This window comes from Lutzomyia longipalpis, chromosome 2 (genome assembly GCF_024334085.1).
Source record: "Lutzomyia longipalpis isolate SR_M1_2022 chromosome 2, ASM2433408v1".
Taxonomy (NCBI): domain Eukaryota; kingdom Metazoa; phylum Arthropoda; class Insecta; order Diptera; family Psychodidae; genus Lutzomyia; species Lutzomyia longipalpis.
The window spans coordinates 38,689,519-38,706,454 of record NC_074708.1 but is presented as its reverse complement, the minus strand read 5'-3'; the positions used below and the strand labels follow the sequence as shown (position 1 = coordinate 38,706,454).

The following is a 16,936-nucleotide window of genomic DNA, read 5'->3' as shown; positions in this document are numbered from 1 at the left end:
GAATGTCGTTGGTAAAAACCGCCTGGTATCAGTAGACTCTGTACCAAATTTCATCGCGATTGGACCAACGGTGTAGAAATGCAGAGCTGAACGAGCTGAACAGACACGATATTTTAGAGAGACGTCAAGTTAAAACTTCAGTGTGGTTCAATTTTCGCGTCTGTGCGGTTTCGTTCCTCATTCCAAGTTTGCCTAAAAAACTCGCCTTTTTTAGTAACTTTTCCTACTTATTTCAACATAAATTCCGTTCCTTACCAAATAACAGCAAAAATGGTGCATCTTGTTGCTGATACGGTAAGTTGGCAGGGCGTGGCAGGAGCATAATCCAATTGGGATTCCCATGGGGGGGCGAGAAAACCAATATGGTTGGGTTGAAAAATGCTGCATAATTATCGATTATTTAATTATGTGGCTCTCGTGGAATGACCTTCTGCCACCCTCCGGGAGACCCTGCGAATAGCACGCGATTAGATTAGTCACAGGCGGCGGACACTGTGGTTGGACTTCTTGCCACCACACATCATCCGCCGGAACGATGTGATGTCATTGCGGTACGAAAAAAAATGATCGTGCGTTTTTTTTTCTGGGAACGCGGTGTGGAGGTCATCCCACGAGAAATCAAATCACTTAGCACCCATACAAGGTCAATGCAATCACACAGTGGAGAATTGTTCTACTTTGTTACACTTTAACAGGCTGATTTCGATGGGAAATTGGACTCTGCAGGAGATCTCCTGGTTGTTGTGGACTTCTTCGCACTGTGGTGTGGCCCATGCAAGATGATCGCCCCGAAGCTTGAGGAGTTGGCCAATCAGTACTCTGAGAAGGCGGTCGTCCTCAAGGTGGACGTGGACGAGTGCGAAGAGCTGGCAATGCGCTACAACATCTCCAGCATGCCCACATTCTTGTTCATCAAGAACAAGGAAGTCGTGGAGTCCTTCTCGGGTGCCAGTGGCGAAAAACTGGCCAGCTTCTTCGCCAAGTACACCGCCTAAAATCATTTTGCACACACCTTTTCTGCACTAAAAACATTAAATTTTTACACACAAAAATGCCACATAAGTGTACAGTTGTCATGGGGCTTCCGCCCCTTGCGCAGGAGCGCTACCAAGTAGATTTGAATCAGTCTCAAGCTTCACTATTGTGCTAAAAAAAAAGAATTTTCTACAAATAGGGATTTAGAATGTTTTCTTTTTACATTAATTGCTGGGAAAATGAAAAATTGTTCAATAAAAAAAAATCCTTGCTCGATGCAATCTCTCTCAGTTGTTCTGAAAAGGGGGAATTTGGCTTGTAAAATGTGCCACGCTGTTGCAGTTTAAAATAAAAATTGCAAATAATTCAATAATAATTATAAAATTGCCAACTCATTGAACATTTTTGTGGAATTTTGATAATCTCAACTGCCTAGAAATGCCCGGCTACACTGAAAATAATTCTTTGAAAAAGTTTTGGTAAATGTGGTAAATTAACCAAATACTATCTTTGGTTATTCTTCGACAATAAAATCCGAAAGATAGGGAGAGCCAATGATGAAAGAGAATTTTTATTATACTTAAAAAAAAAAAAACAATTTATCAGAGATGAAAAAAATGCGGAAATTCAGCAACTTGAAGTTTGAATAAACTTTTCTTCCCGGAACGGTTTGATGTGCTTGCCGGAAAGTGCCATAAGTGGTTGGAAGTTGTGCAAGAAGACTGCCTATTGCATCAGGAAGTTTCTAAAGGATCTTAGGAACTTCCTTTTCAACACCCGGCTGATCTTTGATTCCATTTAGGGGTGAAAATCTGTCTAGGAAGTTTTCTTTGCAATTGCGAGAAGCATTTTTATACACTCAGATTTCGACCCCTAAATGAACTCAAGGATCAACCGGGTGTTGAAAAGGAGGTTCCTAAGATTCATTAGGAAGATCCTGGTACAATTAGCAGGATGACTACACAATTTCCAGTCACTTATGGCACTTTCCGGGAAAACAGTGTACAAACTTCAAGTTGATCTTGAAACCTAATAAACAAATTTTGCCAATCATTAATCGATTATTGAGGTCAATATTGAGTCAATATAGGTCCACATAGATGAAAGATCGGATTGACAAACAATAACAGATTAATAGTTAATCAATCAGATTGATAGACAATTTCAATTTGTGATCAATCTGATTGATTATCAATAATTGATCAATCAGAAAATTGCGTGATTGACCGAGGATTGAGCATAAATTGATAAAAATTTTAAAGAACAATAGTTGTTCAATATTTTAGCATAAATTAACCAATTGATTGATAAAAAAATGAACAATACTTGATCAATCAATGATAAATAATTAATTGAGTTGTAATTGAATCAATATTGAGTCAATGTTGGTTCGCATAGATTATCAATTATTGAGCAATCAGAATTGACCATAAATTGACCAATGATTGATCAATCGAGGACTTTTTTCAATTGATTTATCAATTATTGCTCAACTTGTTGTCAATCTTATTGATTCAATCATAATTGAGTTTTTATTGGCTCAATCATTTTTTTTTACTGGGAAGGGATCTTCCTAAGGGTTTTAAAGTATCCAAAATCCCTTCTTCAAATTAAATTATTAATGTTTCAAAATGATTTAAAATCAAAATAAACAAATCCGTTGAAAAACTCAAAGAAATAAAGAGAATTACTTTACCAACTTTAACCACAATTTACCAAACTTCAACAAACGATTTTTTTCACACCACAAATGCAGCATTTTCAACGTTAAAGAGAAAATTTTGCATTTTATGAATGTATCTGCTGCAGATTTAATATCCCATCCATATAGGTAACCTTCGACATGGAATAATGCAATTAATTTCCAAGCAATTTCACAACAAAAAGAACTCACCAGTGAGTGGCACAGAAACCCAATTGCAATGCAAATTCCATCTTTGTGAGCAGCAGCAGTAAAACCTTGAATCCCATTTTTAAATAGAATTAATATTTTCTGGAAATATTTATTTTTTTAATTTATCTTCTTTTTTCATTGAGAAATATTAATATTTCACAAATAATAAAAAAAAATGCCAGGAACTTCTTAAATTTTGATAGACGTGGTTTTTGTCCTTTTTTTTATATAAAGACGAAGAAGGATATGAGATTTTGTGAATGTGATTGAAGATAAATTGCCTTGTTTACAGTGGAGAACACATTATTGAATCAATAAGACAGAATGTACGAAAAAGTTACAAATAAATGGTATCTGATGTTTAAAAAAAAACTACCCAGACTTCCGTGTGATTAGAATGTCGTTCCCAGCTTGGCCAGATCCAACTTCCGGACATCTTGGAGTTTACTGAAATTCTCCACAAAGAGATCATCATCAAGGATTTCATCATTATCCTCGGACTGTGCTGAAGGGGTGTCTGGGAGTGAAAACTTCCCCTGCGGTGGTTTGAGTTCATCCTCACCCGAAAGAAGTAGAAGGGATACCTCATTCTTCTCTTTGTTGACCATCTCAACGATCCCAATGATGTAGTTTGACAGGACTGGTTCGTACGTTTCACCCATTTTGAGAACTTTAAAGGCAATCACATCATCCTTCTTCGGGAGCTTCTTCAGCAATGGAACATCGAGATTTGGGAGTCTCTCCCTGAGCTCTTCCAAGGCAAAACTGGAGCTCATATTGGATTTATTTAGAGATTTCGTGAGCTTTGCTGTGGATTTCTCAGCTTCCGGTGACTGTTGAGTGGTTCTATGCAATGTCCGCGAGACAATCATCTGAGACTGACCATGGGGAGTATCTGTGATTTGCAGATTATCATCCACAGCACCACTTTCATCATCCCCCTCGACACTACCTCCGAATCGGATGTGTGTAGCTGACTTACTCCCTTTGAGGCGCTTCAGATTATCCGCTGGCTCCTCAAGGATGGATGAAGAATCCTCCAAGACATCCGTATTGTTCTTCTTGCGCTTCCTCACTCTCTTCCGTCTCTTTTGCTTCTCACGCACTTCCGGCAGAACTGCACCATTCTCCTTCGGTGGAGGCACCCCTACAATTGGGGTTTCTGTTACCTCAAACTCCTCCACTGCTACGGGTTGTCCATTGAGGAAAGGCGTTGAATTCCGCGGAGGCTTGAAAGTCTTGGACACTTTCCCATTTTCAGGTAAAGTTTGAGGTTCTTCGGTGCTTTGATTTTCCCGATTAACTCTAAAATAATACAGCTAATTTCTCAGAAACTTTCATTAAGATGAGAAAGAGAGGGAACTTACAGTATCACAGAATTTCCCTGCTGAATGATGTCAATTGATTCCTGTGCCGGATAGAGGAATCCTTCAGTGTCGGTGAGGAAGACTTCATGGGAGAGACTAAAGAGATTAACAATGTGATTTTGCAAGTCCCGAATAGTCCTCCAGTGCCCCTTGACGCAGATGTAGGCTTTTTGTCGATGATCTGTGAAGAATTCTTGCAAAATAACTTTCACTGGGAAGGAAAATCGTTTTGTTTCTACCGCCTCCATCACAAAATTGTGGTTATGTTTTGGAGAGTTTTTAGGTTATGTTTACTGCAGCGAAAATATTATTACACTGATAAAAATACACTGTGAGAAATTGAAATATACAGAGAAAAATCTGAAATTTTAAATATTAATTAATCTTAAAAATATTGTTTAAATGAGAGAATTTTACTTGAAAGTACTAAAATCCATTAGATTGTTTTTTTATAACAGTAATGATTTAAAAATTCGTTTTCTCATTAACGGTTAAACGACAGCGAAATAAATAACGAAAAAATTGATTTTTTTTCAAAATTTAACCGTTACGGAAAAGGAGACAAGTCAATGAAATTAGAAGTTGATAAACGTAAAGAATTTACTAAACTATTTATAAGTAAATTGATAAATTTTTGGTAAGCTCGATATTATTTTTAATGAAAAATTAATTATTTCATTACCAAAAGATTCTCTCTGGCGACAAAAAAATATTAAAACCGATAAAAAAAATGCAAAAGACAAGAATTTTAAATGTGAGATAATCTTTACTTTGCAAAAAAAAAAAAACTATAAATAAAATAAAGAGTACAAGATTACCTAAAAGAACGCACAATTTAATCAAATTAACGATTTGATAAGGAAAAAAATAAAATTATAAAAAGAATTTAATTTATATGAAAGTTTTTCTTACAAACAAAAGATTAAAAAAAAACGCAAACACTCATTTTTATTAAAAGGAAAATAAAATCTAAAAATTATTTATGGCCTTAAAAAGTAACGAAACTTTTATTAAACACCTTTTTTGTAAGATCTTTGTGCTTTTTTTTTCTTTTCAGTAAAATAAAAAAAGGGAATGAAAATCTTAAAAATTAAGACAATTTTGTAGACTAAAATACATCATTCTTCCTCCTTTTTCAAGGTAAAAAAAATATAAATGCTGTCGCCAATGTAATGATTTTTTTTAAATAAGAAATTAAAAGTCATTTTCTATTTTTTTTTTGTGTGTGATGCTGCTGCTTTTTCATTAAATATTGAATTGCACGTAGAATTTCTGTTTTTATCTCTCATCTTTATTTTGCAAATTACCTTCTTCTACATGGAAAGAAAATTTTATTTTATTTACGAATATAAGAATTAGCTTAAAATAAAATCTAAAAATTACATACTTCCATTTTTTCTTCTTTCTTCAAGAAATTAAAATCCTTAATGAATTAATTTGTAATTTTTAATTGAAATGATTAAAATTTCATTTGCAATTTTGGAGCTGAAAGTAATTTTTTTTTAATTCTCTTCTTTCTCATTATTTTCATGATTTTTATTTATTCTTCTTCTTCTTCTTTTGTATCTCTTATCTGTCTAATTTAATTTATTCCGCATCGTAGTAGGTCTTCCTAAGATGTCCGGAAGCATAATTAAGAAAAGAGTGAAAAGAGAAAAATTCAATAAGACGTTATTTTATTTTAATTTTATTTTGAATTAAAAGCAAATTCCTTTTCTTAAGAGCAACATTAAAATTAAAAAAAAAAAAGATTAAAAGCAATTTCTCTTGAATTTATTTTTCTGTCAGATAGCAAAGAAATCAAAACCAGGAAAAATGTACTGATTAGAGGGAAGAAATTTACCTCTGTTTGTTGGTGTGCCTACGCGAAGTGCGGACACCTTTTGACTTAACATTGGATGTATAGCGCACCGCTTTCTTGGGCGTCTCGCGCAATTGTTTGGGCGTTTTGCTCTTTGCATTCTCCAACTTCTCAAGCAATTTCTTCACCAAATCCGGACAGTTGACGTGCTTCTCTGGCTCCCAGGTATCGTGCGCCTGCCCCCAACCCTTCCACCTAATCAGGAACTCCCGCGATTTATTCTTCTTGTAGCGAATATCAATTATTCGATCAACCTCCCATTCCTTGTCCGAACTCTCCTCATCGTCCACTTTGCGCTCCTTTGATTTGGGGGCAATCTTTATTGGGATACCCTTGCGCTTAACACCCTTCTTGCCGCCCTTCTTCCCACCATCATCCTTTTCCATCTGAAAATATCAAAAATATTTTTTTTTAATCTTGTTTTTTTTTAATTTCTTAAAGAAAACATAAAAAATAAAATAAAATAAAAAAATCATTTTTTATTAATTTAAAAATATCCTTAGGGAAAGGTAGCCCAATTCCGACCTCCAAATTGATACCAATTTAAAGCCCATTCTACTGCTCTTTTAACTTTCATAACTTTCTTATCACTTAAAAGTAAATAGCGGATTGAAAAAGGCCTTAAGAGGTCATCCGAATTGCCCCACATTCCCCTAAAAAGACTTTTCTCTTCAATGAAACTACGCGTTTAAATAGAACTGTCATTTTCCTGCATTTGGCACTATTTTAGGCATAAAAATGCATAAAGTCCTTTTTATTTTCATTACAAAACACATTTTCCTGCATTTTGGCACGAAAAGAAAATACGGCGAAAGAAAATAAAATTGAAAATTGGACCAAAGACGAAAGCAAAAAAAGGGGCTCTAAACTACGATAGGGGGTTGCTAAGTAGGCCTTTTGACAGCACTCCAAACTGCGTCACACAACACAAAACCAAAACGACGCAAACGTGGCAAAGCTAATGGCGGCATCCAATCAGGAGCCAGCAAAATACATGTCGTTAACCTCATCCAATGAAAATTCCGCTTGACCGAGAAATTCTCCTACATTTTGTTTTTTTTTTTAGTAGGTACATTTTTTTTGGATTGATTTTATTTTTTCTCTCAGTACCCGAAAAAGAAACTTGTTTTTTTTTTTTATATATTACGAATTTTAAACTTTTAGGGGAGTAAGAATTTAGCGGCCCCCTCCTGACCACCCCTTTTTTCCCATTTAACAAATCGATTTTCATCAAAGGATGCTGTTTTTTTTTTCTTTTTAACGCCTCCTTAGATCAAAACTTAAAGAAAAAAAACAAACAAAAGTCTTACCTTCTTCTTGTAGCGAGCTACAATGTCGGGACAAGAGAGGGTATCTTCGGCTTCCCAAGTATCGTCTTTGGGTCCCCAGCCCTTCCATCGGATGCGATAGGTTGTCTTCCCGCGGGAGACCTTATGGTCGATAATATCTTCCACCTGCACGGAGAGAAAACAAAAAAGAAAAGCCGCGAATTAGAATTTTCATTCCCGGACGCTTCTTGAGGATTTTCTTACTTCATATTCCTCATCTTCTTCATCCTCCTGATCATTGTGAGCCTTGTTCTCTTTGCTGGACCTCTTGGGTGTCTTCTTTACACCATTAGTGGCCGCCTTTCCTGGCTTTCGGCCGCGCTTCTTTTTCTCCTTGGTGGCCCCTTTGGCTTTTGCCGCCTTCTTACTTGATTTCTCCTTGGGGCTCTCCTCGGTATCCCCATCCACAGGGGCAGATGCATCCTCTTCCTCGTCGTCGTCATCATTTGCCTCCTCATCGTTTGCCGATGCGGACTCATCGTCGGGAGCCTCGGCACCCTCTTGAACGTCCGTGGCGTCCTCGCCATTTTGATTTTCTTCGTGGTTGCCGCCGCTCGAATCGAGGCCCGTCTCCGCGTTTTCGTACTCCATGTCACTCGTAGCTGAATTACCGTTTTTCTCACTATCTGATTTCCTCAGGGAAGCTTGGTGCATAATCCGCACTACAAAATTAACACAAAAATCACCCTTATTAATGTTTTTTGTCCGCCTTTTTTGTTTTATCCGCCGTAACTTGCAATTTTTTCCTGGCTCCAAACAAAATCACCATCACCCTGAAGTTTTTGCGTCCAATCGCCGACTGAATCACCCAACGTTGTATCTATCTATATTAATGGCTTATCAACCCATTTTACATTTTACGACCATATCCCGAGAATATCCGATTTTCTTATTTTTTATTAATTTTATACATTATAAAACTTCGCGGTGTAAAAATTTTCATATTCTTTGTGAATTTTCCAAAAAAGCAATTAACAATTAAAATTAGGTATTTTTTTTTTTTAATATTTTTAGTTTTGAATATGAGAGAAAGCTGTAGAACTTTTGCACAATTTTAGAATAATTTATTAGCAAAGTATTTCAGTATTTTTGTGTTTTTGTTTAATTTAGATCTTCCTCATTTTCTCATTATTTATTTATTATTGTTTTGTAAATTAAAGAAAAATAAAAACAAAACAAAGAATTTTGGAATTTTTCCAGGTGTATAATGCTGCCTTGGCTATCTTAGTCGACGATCTTGTTAAGAATATCCACTTCAGCGTGGTAAATAAGGTTTGCAGCCCTTTTTACCAACAATCGATGAATTATGGCGTCGTAAAGTTTATTTACGCGTAGAAAATATACCGTAAGAAATTCCAGCTAAGCCGCGAGCGCCCTCTACGCTTTCTTTCCATTAAAACTTTCAAGCGACTGCAGATCGACGTGAGTACGAATTTTCATTTTTCTCCTAAAATAATTGAGATTCATTCATAAATTGTTTACAAATCACACCCTCACAATACATCACAACACGTCCTGTAGAAATTTTCTCGGCTAAACGGAAATTTTCTCATTTTTTTGCTAAATACCGTAACCACGTGGACCCGGACCTGGAGATTTGCAAAGATTTTCATTTCTTCTGTGTTTTCTTTGGTTCTCTTCAGGTATTCGTTGCTCGGTTTTACGTCAAAATGTCAGGAGGACTTGATATTCTATCCCTCAAGGAGGATGATGTGACCAAGATGTTGGCCGCCACCACCCACCTGGGTTCTGAGAAAGTCAATTTTCAGGTTAGTTTTCCGGCTGTGGGAGTCAGGAAGGTTTTTTTTTTTACTAACATTTCTTCTTTCTCCAGATGGAGCAATACGTCTTCAAGAGGCGTCCGGATGGTGTGCACATCATCAACTTGGGACGTACCTGGGAGAAGCTGCTCCTGGCTGCACGTGCTATTGCTGCTATTGAGCATCTTTCTGAGGTAAGAATATTCCTCCAAAGATTTTTTTATTAAAATTCGAAAATAAGCCTTCAAATGATGCTTTTCCATCTTTCGGGTCTGATATTAATTGATGACCCCATAACCCTTACTGATACCACATTGTCCAAAGTTTTTGTTGGAATTCTTAAGGAGAGTGGATTACTAATAATGAAGGAAACTTCCTTTTAGGTCTACGTAATCTCATCTCGTCCCTATGGGCAACGAGCTGTGCTCAAGTTTGCCAACTACACGGGTGCCACCCCCATTGCTGGACGTTTCACCCCCGGTGCATTCACCAATCAAATTCAACCAGCTTTCCGCGAGCCCCGTCTCCTTGTTGTGACTGACCCATCCACGGATCATCAGCCCATCATTGAGGCGTCCTACGTCAACATCCCCGTAATTGCTTTCTGCAACACCGACAGCCCCCTTCGCTTTGTGGACATTGCCATTCCATGCAACACCAAGTCCATCTACTCCATCGGTCTCATGTGGTGGATGCTGGCACGTGAGGTGCTGCGTCTCCGCGATAAGATTTCACGCGAGAAGAAATGGGACGTCGTGGTGGATTTGTTCTTCTACCGCGATCCCGAGGAGGCTGAGAAGGAGGAGGCCGCTGTCAAGGAGCCACTCCCAGCTCCCAAGACCGAGACGGTGCATGAGGGCGCTGAGCCAGTGGAGGAGACTACCAATTGGGCCGATGAGGTACCCGTTGTGGCACCAACAGTTGCCCCCACTGACGATTGGAATGAAGAAGAAGTCACCGTTACCGCTTCCTGGGGCGGTGGTGGTGGATTCTAAGAAAATTCGCCCACAAGGACAACTCAGCAGCCTACGTGGATGTTGATTTCAATAAAAGGCGGTCGCACCTTCTTGGACACCGTCAAATCCAAAAATATGTTGTTTTTTTCTTTGCTAAATTATCAAAAAAGAGCACCTCAATGTCTTCTCTTGATGCCATTGCACAAATAACAATTGAATTCAATTTATTTGGTGATTAATTCGCATAAGAAAAATGTAATTTTTAATGATTTTCCAAGTTTACGAAGTTTTTGTTTTACAATCTTTTTTTTTTCAAAGCCTACTTCAATTATTCATTGAATCCCTTTCGGGATAAATGGGATAAATGCGAATAATTTAAAATTTTTCCGTTAAGCAACAAGCACAAAAAGGAATTAATTCAACAACTTCTTTTTGGGATGCTTCACCTTGAATAATGGGGGCTCCTTTGCATATTATGCTAATCTCAATTTAGCCCATAGGTTAAGCTTGTTGATTTGTACCCACCGTGTGGTGCCATCCATCACATGTTTACACCCCTTCTGCATTCTCCATAAACATCTCTTCTCTGTTTTCCTTCCACCCCCACTTTTCCGGGTCATGCGCCATGGTATTGTTGTGGAAATTATATCTCAATCAACGAGGAGGGGGTTTGGATGCTGTGGGGATGGCGCGAGATGAGAGACACAGCGACTCCTGATGCGTGGCGCGCAAATGCAAAGATTCAGTTGGAAGTTTGTGTCTGAATCCTCAAGTCCTTCAACCTCGGGGACGTCTCGGGGATTTTTTTTTCTTGTGAAATTTTTCTTCAACCCTCCCAAAGACTCCTTTCTGTCTGGGTGGGGTGTGTGTTTGTTGAGATGGGTGCAGAAAAAATCGGGCGTGAACGCTAAAAATCACAATTTATTGGGGAGATTCGAGAGTAAAATTGTTAAAAGTTTGTGGAAGATTTTTTCTTTTACTGGTGGTGTCCTTCACACGGGGTGGGAACTCACCTTGAATTTTCACATGAAAAAAAAATTATTAGGACTCAAAGTATTTGCAAATTCAAGGGAAAAATCTACGAAAAAGAAGCTCTTTGGGGAGGAAGGAAAAAAAGACATTTGCTGGAGAGTCCGGAAGTTTTTGGGGGAAGAGAAAATTGTGCTCTGTAATTCTTGCTGGTGGAATTCTGGTGGTTGTGAAGCGAAAAGGGCGTCAATTTGTGTGGGGGAGGTGTGGTAGAGAATTTCTGCGTGTGTAAGAGGAAGAAGAAAAATGAGGGTGGGTTTGTGCCTCTTGGGTGTTGTCCTGTGCATCACCGCGGTGCATCGTGCATCAGGATGGCGCTCAGGGACATCCACAAAGTCCAGCGGGGGAAAGAATGAACTCAACATTGGTCTCATTGCACCTCATACGAATTTCGGGAAGCGCGAGTACCTTCGTGCTGTGAATTCAGCTGTGCTGGCCCTTTCGAAGACACGAGGACAGAAGCTAACTTTCCTCAAGGACTACGTCTTCCAACCGGCCAACATTCACTTCGACATGATGTCCCTCACACCCAGTCCAACGGCCATTCTCAATACACTCTGCAAGCAATTTCTACAGGTAGGTTGATTTTTTTTTACAACACATCTGCGGTCTTTTGGTTGCAGGCTTGGATCTTCAAGTATTTCAAATTAAATTTGAAAAAAAAAACGTTAAATTCTTTCTCTAAAGGTGAATGTTTCAGCAATTCTGTACATGATGAACTACGAGCAATACGGCAGGAGTACAGCTTCTGCCCAATACTTCTTGCAACTGGCTGGGTATCTGGGAATCCCGGTAATCTCGTGGAATGCCGACAATTCCGGCCTCGAACGTCGAGCATCACAATCAACACTACAACTGCAACTAGCACCGAGCATTGAGCATCAGAGTGCAGCAATGTTGAGTATCCTGGAGCGCTACAAGTGGCATCAATTTTCCGTGGTAACCTCCCAGATTGCCGGACACGATGACTTTGTGCAGGCAGTTCGTGAGAGAGTTGCCCAAATGGATCATTTCAAGTTCACAATTCTCAATTCCATCATTGTCACACGTCCCAGTGATTTGATGGAGCTGGTGAACAGTGAAGCACGTGTGATGCTGTTGTATGCCACAAAGAGTGAGGCAATTGATATCCTCCACGCAGCGGGAGATCTCAAGTTAACTGGCGAGAATTACGTGTGGGTTGTGACGCAGAGTGTGATCGAGAACACCCAGACACATCCACAATTCCCCGTTGGGATGCTCGGGGTGCATTTTGACACATCCAGCGGGCAGTTGGTGAATGAGATTGCAACAGCTATTAAAGTTTTTGCCTATGGGGTGGAGTACTACCTCAATGAGCCTGGGAATCATGGTAGGAAGCTCAATACGCATCTTCTGTCGTGTGAAAATGAAGGAAAAGCCCGTTGGGATCATGGGGAAATGTAAGAATGCTCTTGGCCAATTTTCCAAACTAAAAAGAAAACGGTTAAATTTTAAATTGATTTTTCTTAGATTTTTCAAGCATCTCCGGAACGTCTCAATTGAAGGAGATACCAATAAGCCCAACATTGAATTTACAGCCGATGGAGACCTGAAATCAGCTGAATTGAAGATTATGAATCTCCGGCCGAGTGTCAACACCAAGGGGTTGGTTTGGGAGGAAATTGGAGTGTGGAAGTCGTGGATGCCACAGAAACTCGACATCAGGGATATTGCCTGGCCTGGAAATTCACATGCACCACCTCAGGGAGTTCCAGAGAAGTTCCATCTCAAGGTAACCACCAAACCCACACATACTACATATATTTTCAACAAAGGTGAAGCTAACAAGAATTTTTTTTGTTGCAGATTACTTTCCTCGAGGAAGCTCCATACATCAATTTATCCCCAGCAGATCCAATTAGTGGGAAATGTTTAATGGACAGAGGTGTGCTGTGTCGTGTGGCATCAGACACAGATATGGCGGATGTGGATGTTGCACAGGCACACAAGAATAGTTCCTTCTACCAATGCTGCAGTGGTTTCTGCATTGATTTGCTGGAGAAGTTTGCTGAAGAGCTGGGCTTCACGTATGAGTTGGTTCGCGTTGAGGATGGTCGTTGGGGGACGTTGAGCAATGGAAAATGGAATGGTTTGATTGCAGATCTTGTGAATCGCAAAACGGACATGGTTCTCACATCACTAATGATTAATGCTGAACGAGAGGCTGTTGTGGACTTTAGTGAACCCTTCATGGAGACGGGAATTGCCATTGTGGTGGCCAAGAGAACGGGAATAATTTCGCCAACAGCCTTTCTTGAGCCCTTTGACACGGCTTCGTGGATGCTCGTGGGGATTGTTGCCATTCAAGCAGCAACATTTATGATTTTCTTGTTTGAATGGCTCTCACCCAGTGGGTATGACATGAAGCTATCTGTCCAGACAACTGGTTCCGTTATGCCGTACCGATTTTCCCTCTTCCGCACATACTGGCTCGTCTGGGCTGTTCTCTTTCAAGCTGCTGTTCACGTGGATTCACCACGTGGCTTTACAGCAAGAGCCATGACAAATGTTTGGGCAATGTTTGCTGTTGTCTTCCTTGCTATCTACACTGCAAACTTGGCTGCCTTCATGATCACTCGTGAGGAATTTCATGAATTCACAGGACTTGATGATCACAGACTCGCCAGGCCATTCTCGCATAAACCAACATTCAAATTCGGAACGATCCCATGGAGTCATACGGATTCCACCATTGCCAAATACTTTGAGGAAATGCATTACTACATGTCTCAATACAACAAGACAAGCGTTGCTGAAGGTGTAGCAGCTGTACTCAATGGGAACTTGAATGCTTTCATCTACGATGGAACTGTTCTGGACTACCTCGTGGCTCAAGATGAGGATTGTCGCCTCTTAACTGTTGGCAGTTGGTACGCCATGACCGGCTATGGGTTGGCATTTAGCAGGAATTCCAAATACGTGGAAATGTTCAATAAAAGACTTCTAGAATTCCGCGCTAATGGAGATCTTGAGCGTCTTCGAAGGTGAGATCAATTATCTTGAAGATTTTATCTTTTTTAATATGAAACAGTTTTATAAAAGAAATTTTCGATCTTAAAGATATTGGATGACTGGAACGTGTCGTCAGGGAAGACAGGAACATAAAGCATCCGATCCATTGGCTCTTGAGCAATTCTTATCGGCTTTTCTCCTCCTCATGGCTGGTATTCTCTTAGCAGGTAAATCATTCAATTCCACGTGCAAATCAGGGACAAAATTAATTTATTTGAATTTTTTTTAAAGCTCTTTTGCTCCTTCTGGAACATGTCTACTTCAAGTACTTCCGTAAGCGTCTGGCTAAGTCCGATGGTGGTGGTTGCTGTGCCCTGATCTCCCTGTCAATGGGCAAATCTCTCACCTTCCGTGGTGCAGTTTTTGAGGCTCAGGAAGCACTACGGAAGCACCGATGCAGTGACCCAATTTGCGATACGCACCTCTGGAAAGTTAAGCATGAATTGGACATGGCACGATTGAGGATTCGTCAGCTGGAGAAGGCAATGGATCAGCATGGAATTAAACCGCCCCAGATAAAGTAAGGCGGATGAATAAATATCTAATTTCTCAATTAAAAATCTTTCTTTTTTATTTTTTGCTTTTGCACAGACTCTCCTCCGCTTCGGATCTTCTCGATGCAGCCTACAAAGAGAATCGATTTCGTCCTCCCTTGCTGGGTAATTTGAGTCTCGGTGGGAGTGATCAGAACCTCTTTAGATGGTCATATAAAACGGAAATTGCTGAAATGGAGACGGTGCTCTAAAAGAGAAAACGAAGAAATTATCTCAAATAAAAAGGAAACCCTCACAGCTCAGAATCATACCCCAATGGTCCATCTTTTAGTATGAAGAAACTAGTCGAACACCTTAGCGCTTCCATTTGCAAACAAAAAATGAATTTTCAACAAAAAAGAAACATTTTTTCTCTAAATAAGAATTCATAAAAGGATCTCATTGCATTCTGAACTGTGGGAAAGATTTTTAGTAATTGACCAGCAGTTTGTCGGTTTCATCATCAAAAAAATTTTCCATCATCTTTAATAAAAGAAAAAGAAAAAACCGCATCGTCGTCAAAAAAATTTGTAGTGTGAAGGCATAAAAAAATAGTTGTTTAAAAAATTTCATTAAAAAAATATGATTAAGCTCAAAAGAAAATTGAATGTTGGTTAAAAAAAAAGATTAGCAGAAAAGAGAAATAATTTTATAGGTTGTATTTCTTAGATGCCAGCAAAAAGAAAAGTGAAGAAAACGTTGTCTATGTGTAAAGGATAAATATTTGAACTAATATTTGTTACATTTGTTACCATTTTTAACAATGAAAGAAGAAAGGAGAAGAACATACTACATACCCCGTATTATTCGTAAAAAAAAAGAATGTTAACAGATTTATCAATTGATGGGCAAAAATGTCTCGATATCAGTCACCCAGAAAGGATTGAAAGTCCCTAAATGCATTATAAACTAATGGAAAGTATTAAAAAAAATTATACCATGAAATAAATAAATATAACTGTAGTGAAACAAATCTTTTCTTGATGCTTCATCTCTTAATTGGGCCTGAATTTGGGTAGAGAGCCTTAGATCAGCGTATGATCCAGTAAACGCCAAGGGGAGAAAGAATCATCCGTTTTAGTATGATCTGACAATTTTTTTTTACATCTAAAATACTATCGGAAACGCAACAATAAATTTTTGAAAAAAAGATTTTTTCTCGATTGTTTTTTCTTTTCAGATTTAATTTTTAAAGGAATTTATTCAGGCTTGTATGAAAGATGATCCTCTATCGCAGAACAATTTTAACCCATTCCATCTTGTAGAGGATCAAAAAACATTGAAGAATCGCGAGAGAACCTCCCCAAAATCCACTGGGATCACATCGAAAAGTGCAAATAAAAATTGCAAAAAAATTCAAATATTGCGACGCCATTTGACATTTTTTTCCCTATAAAAAATGTTTGAAAACTTTTTTGTAGACTTGTCGCTCATTTTCCGTGGAGTTTTTTTTTCTAGTCAAAATAAATGTTTATATTTTCGTTTCTGGAGTGATTTCTACATCTGAATCTGTGAAATCTTCTGCTCCTTGGAAGTCTGTGCATCTAATGATATTCTCAAAGCACTGAGAAAACAAACTAATTGCGAGTTTATTGCTGTGAATAATTTCATGAGACTTCCGGATGTCTTGACATTGCAGCCTCCTCGAGAGCGGATGCAACAAGGAGGAGGGCATAGAATCTCTGTTCACTGCCCATTGATTCAATTTCAATGCGTCGGAGCAAATCTTTCGCTTCCGGAAGCCCCAATATCTCCAGCAAAACCTCATGGGTATTCTGCAGAAAAGATCTCTGAGAGGCAAAATGAAAGTTGAGAATCACTTTTGTCAGCTCCAGGGAGTCATTGCTCTTGGGAAAGATGAATGGGAAGACGGTGATGAAGATTTTGTGGACTTGCTCAGTGTTCCAATCTCAGAAGGAGACTTTCAGGAGCAATGTCAGAAATGTCTTCCGTGCTGGTCATGATTTGCTTGCTGACTCCGTCGAATGTTTCCAGATACTGACTACTAAACTGATTTCTACATCTGAATCAGGTATATTGCGCTGGATGGGATTCAACTCGGTAAGATTTGCTTAAATTCTCACTGCCAAAGAGGCCCAAAAAAATGTAAAAAGATTTGTTTTGATTTGCAAGGGGCTGGTTCTATCAACCTCCCTCAGCTTCATTTCGCAGTGGATCACCTGATTCAGATGTAGAAATC

The 16,936-nt window shown here is 38.8% G+C and overlaps 5 protein-coding genes across 7 annotated transcripts; 3 read left to right on the top strand and 2 right to left on the bottom strand.

Moving 5' to 3' along the window:
• Positions 1-45: 45 nt before the first annotated feature.
• Positions 46-3,241, top strand: LOC129791387 (thioredoxin-2). The gene is made up of 2 exons (XM_055829547.1): positions 46-294; positions 696-3,241. Exons 1-2 carry the CDS (start codon positions 271-273, stop codon positions 993-995), a joined length of 324 nt encoding a protein of 107 aa, XP_055685522.1. The 5' UTR covers positions 46-270; the 3' UTR covers positions 996-3,241.
• Positions 2,965-4,553, bottom strand: LOC129791355 (uncharacterized). Its single transcript, XM_055829498.1, has 2 exons — positions 4,237-4,553; positions 2,965-4,174 (listed from the first exon to the last, which is right to left on the bottom strand). The coding sequence occupies exons 1-2, from the start codon at positions 4,482-4,484 to the stop codon at positions 3,262-3,264; spliced, it is 1,161 nt and encodes a 386-aa protein (XP_055685473.1). The 5' UTR covers positions 4,485-4,553; the 3' UTR covers positions 2,965-3,261.
• A 952-nt stretch (positions 4,554-5,505) lies between these two features.
• Positions 5,506-8,263, bottom strand: LOC129791360 (M-phase phosphoprotein 8). Of its 2 annotated transcripts, none has more exons than XM_055829503.1 (5): positions 8,159-8,263; positions 7,630-8,087; positions 7,408-7,551; positions 6,080-6,483; positions 5,506-5,848 (listed from the first exon to the last, which is right to left on the bottom strand). In XM_055829503.1, coding segments are annotated over exons 1-5 (1,032 nt in total). In that variant the 5' UTR covers positions 8,160-8,263; the 3' UTR covers positions 5,506-5,823. The 2 variants fall into 2 exon arrangements, with proteins under 2 accessions (XP_055685478.1, XP_055685479.1); XM_055829504.1 differs by having other exon boundaries at positions 8,163-8,244.
• A 464-nt stretch (positions 8,264-8,727) lies between these two features.
• On the top strand, positions 8,728-10,275 carry LOC129791366 (40S ribosomal protein SA). Of its 2 annotated transcripts, none has more exons than XM_055829512.1 (4): positions 8,728-8,847; positions 9,069-9,194; positions 9,260-9,379; positions 9,569-10,275. In XM_055829512.1, the coding sequence occupies exons 2-4, from the start codon at positions 9,096-9,098 to the stop codon at positions 10,178-10,180; spliced, it is 831 nt and encodes a 276-aa protein (XP_055685487.1). In that variant the 5' UTR covers positions 8,728-8,847; positions 9,069-9,095; the 3' UTR covers positions 10,181-10,275. The 2 variants fall into 2 exon arrangements, with proteins under 2 accessions (XP_055685487.1, XP_055685488.1); XM_055829513.1 differs by having other exon boundaries at positions 8,804-8,851.
• A 610-nt stretch (positions 10,276-10,885) lies between these two features.
• Positions 10,886-15,700, top strand: LOC129791317 (glutamate receptor ionotropic, NMDA 2B). The gene is made up of 7 exons (XM_055829427.1): positions 10,886-11,746; positions 11,858-12,591; positions 12,662-12,923; positions 12,998-14,175; positions 14,252-14,370; positions 14,435-14,723; positions 14,795-15,700. Exons 1-7 carry the CDS (start codon positions 11,417-11,419, stop codon positions 14,946-14,948), a joined length of 3,066 nt encoding a protein of 1,021 aa, XP_055685402.1. The 5' UTR covers positions 10,886-11,416; the 3' UTR covers positions 14,949-15,700.
• Positions 15,701-16,936: the final 1,236 nt, after the last annotated feature.

Excerpts from the sequence above, each read along its gene's own strand:
- LOC129791360 (XM_055829503.1), bottom strand. Across the intron at positions 7,552-7,629 it reads AAGAAGATGAGGAATATGAA|GTGGAAGATATTATCGACCA; the intron begins GTAAGAAAATCC and ends CTCTCCGTGCAG. Across the intron at positions 6,484-7,407 it reads TAGCTCGCTACAAGAAGAAG|ATGGAAAAGGATGATGGTGG; the intron begins GTAAGACTTTTG and ends TGATATTTTCAG.
- LOC129791366 (XM_055829512.1), top strand. The coding sequence starts at position 9,096 with ATGTCAGGAGGACTTGATATTCTATCCCTCAAGGAGGATGATGTGACC. Across the intron at positions 9,195-9,259 it reads CTGAGAAAGTCAATTTTCAG|ATGGAGCAATACGTCTTCAA; the intron begins GTTAGTTTTCCG and ends TTCTTTCTCCAG. Across the intron at positions 9,380-9,568 it reads CTATTGAGCATCTTTCTGAG|GTCTACGTAATCTCATCTCG; the intron begins GTAAGAATATTC and ends ACTTCCTTTTAG.
- LOC129791317 (XM_055829427.1), top strand. The coding sequence starts at position 11,417 with ATGAGGGTGGGTTTGTGCCTCTTGGGTGTTGTCCTGTGCATCACCGCG. Across the intron at positions 11,747-11,857 it reads TCTGCAAGCAATTTCTACAG|GTGAATGTTTCAGCAATTCT; the intron begins GTAGGTTGATTT and ends CTTTCTCTAAAG. Across the intron at positions 14,724-14,794 it reads ATTAAACCGCCCCAGATAAA|ACTCTCCTCCGCTTCGGATC; the intron begins GTAAGGCGGATG and ends GCTTTTGCACAG.
- LOC129791387 (XM_055829547.1), top strand. The coding sequence starts at position 271 with ATGGTGCATCTTGTTGCTGATACG. Across the intron at positions 295-695 it reads TGCATCTTGTTGCTGATACG|GCTGATTTCGATGGGAAATT; the intron begins GTAAGTTGGCAG and ends ACACTTTAACAG.
- LOC129791355 (XM_055829498.1), bottom strand. The coding sequence starts at position 4,484 with ATGGAGGCGGTAGAAACAAAACGATTTTCCTTCCCAGTGAAAGTTATT. Across the intron at positions 4,175-4,236 it reads CAGGGAAATTCTGTGATACT|AGTTAATCGGGAAAATCAAA; the intron begins GTAAGTTCCCTC and ends GTATTATTTTAG.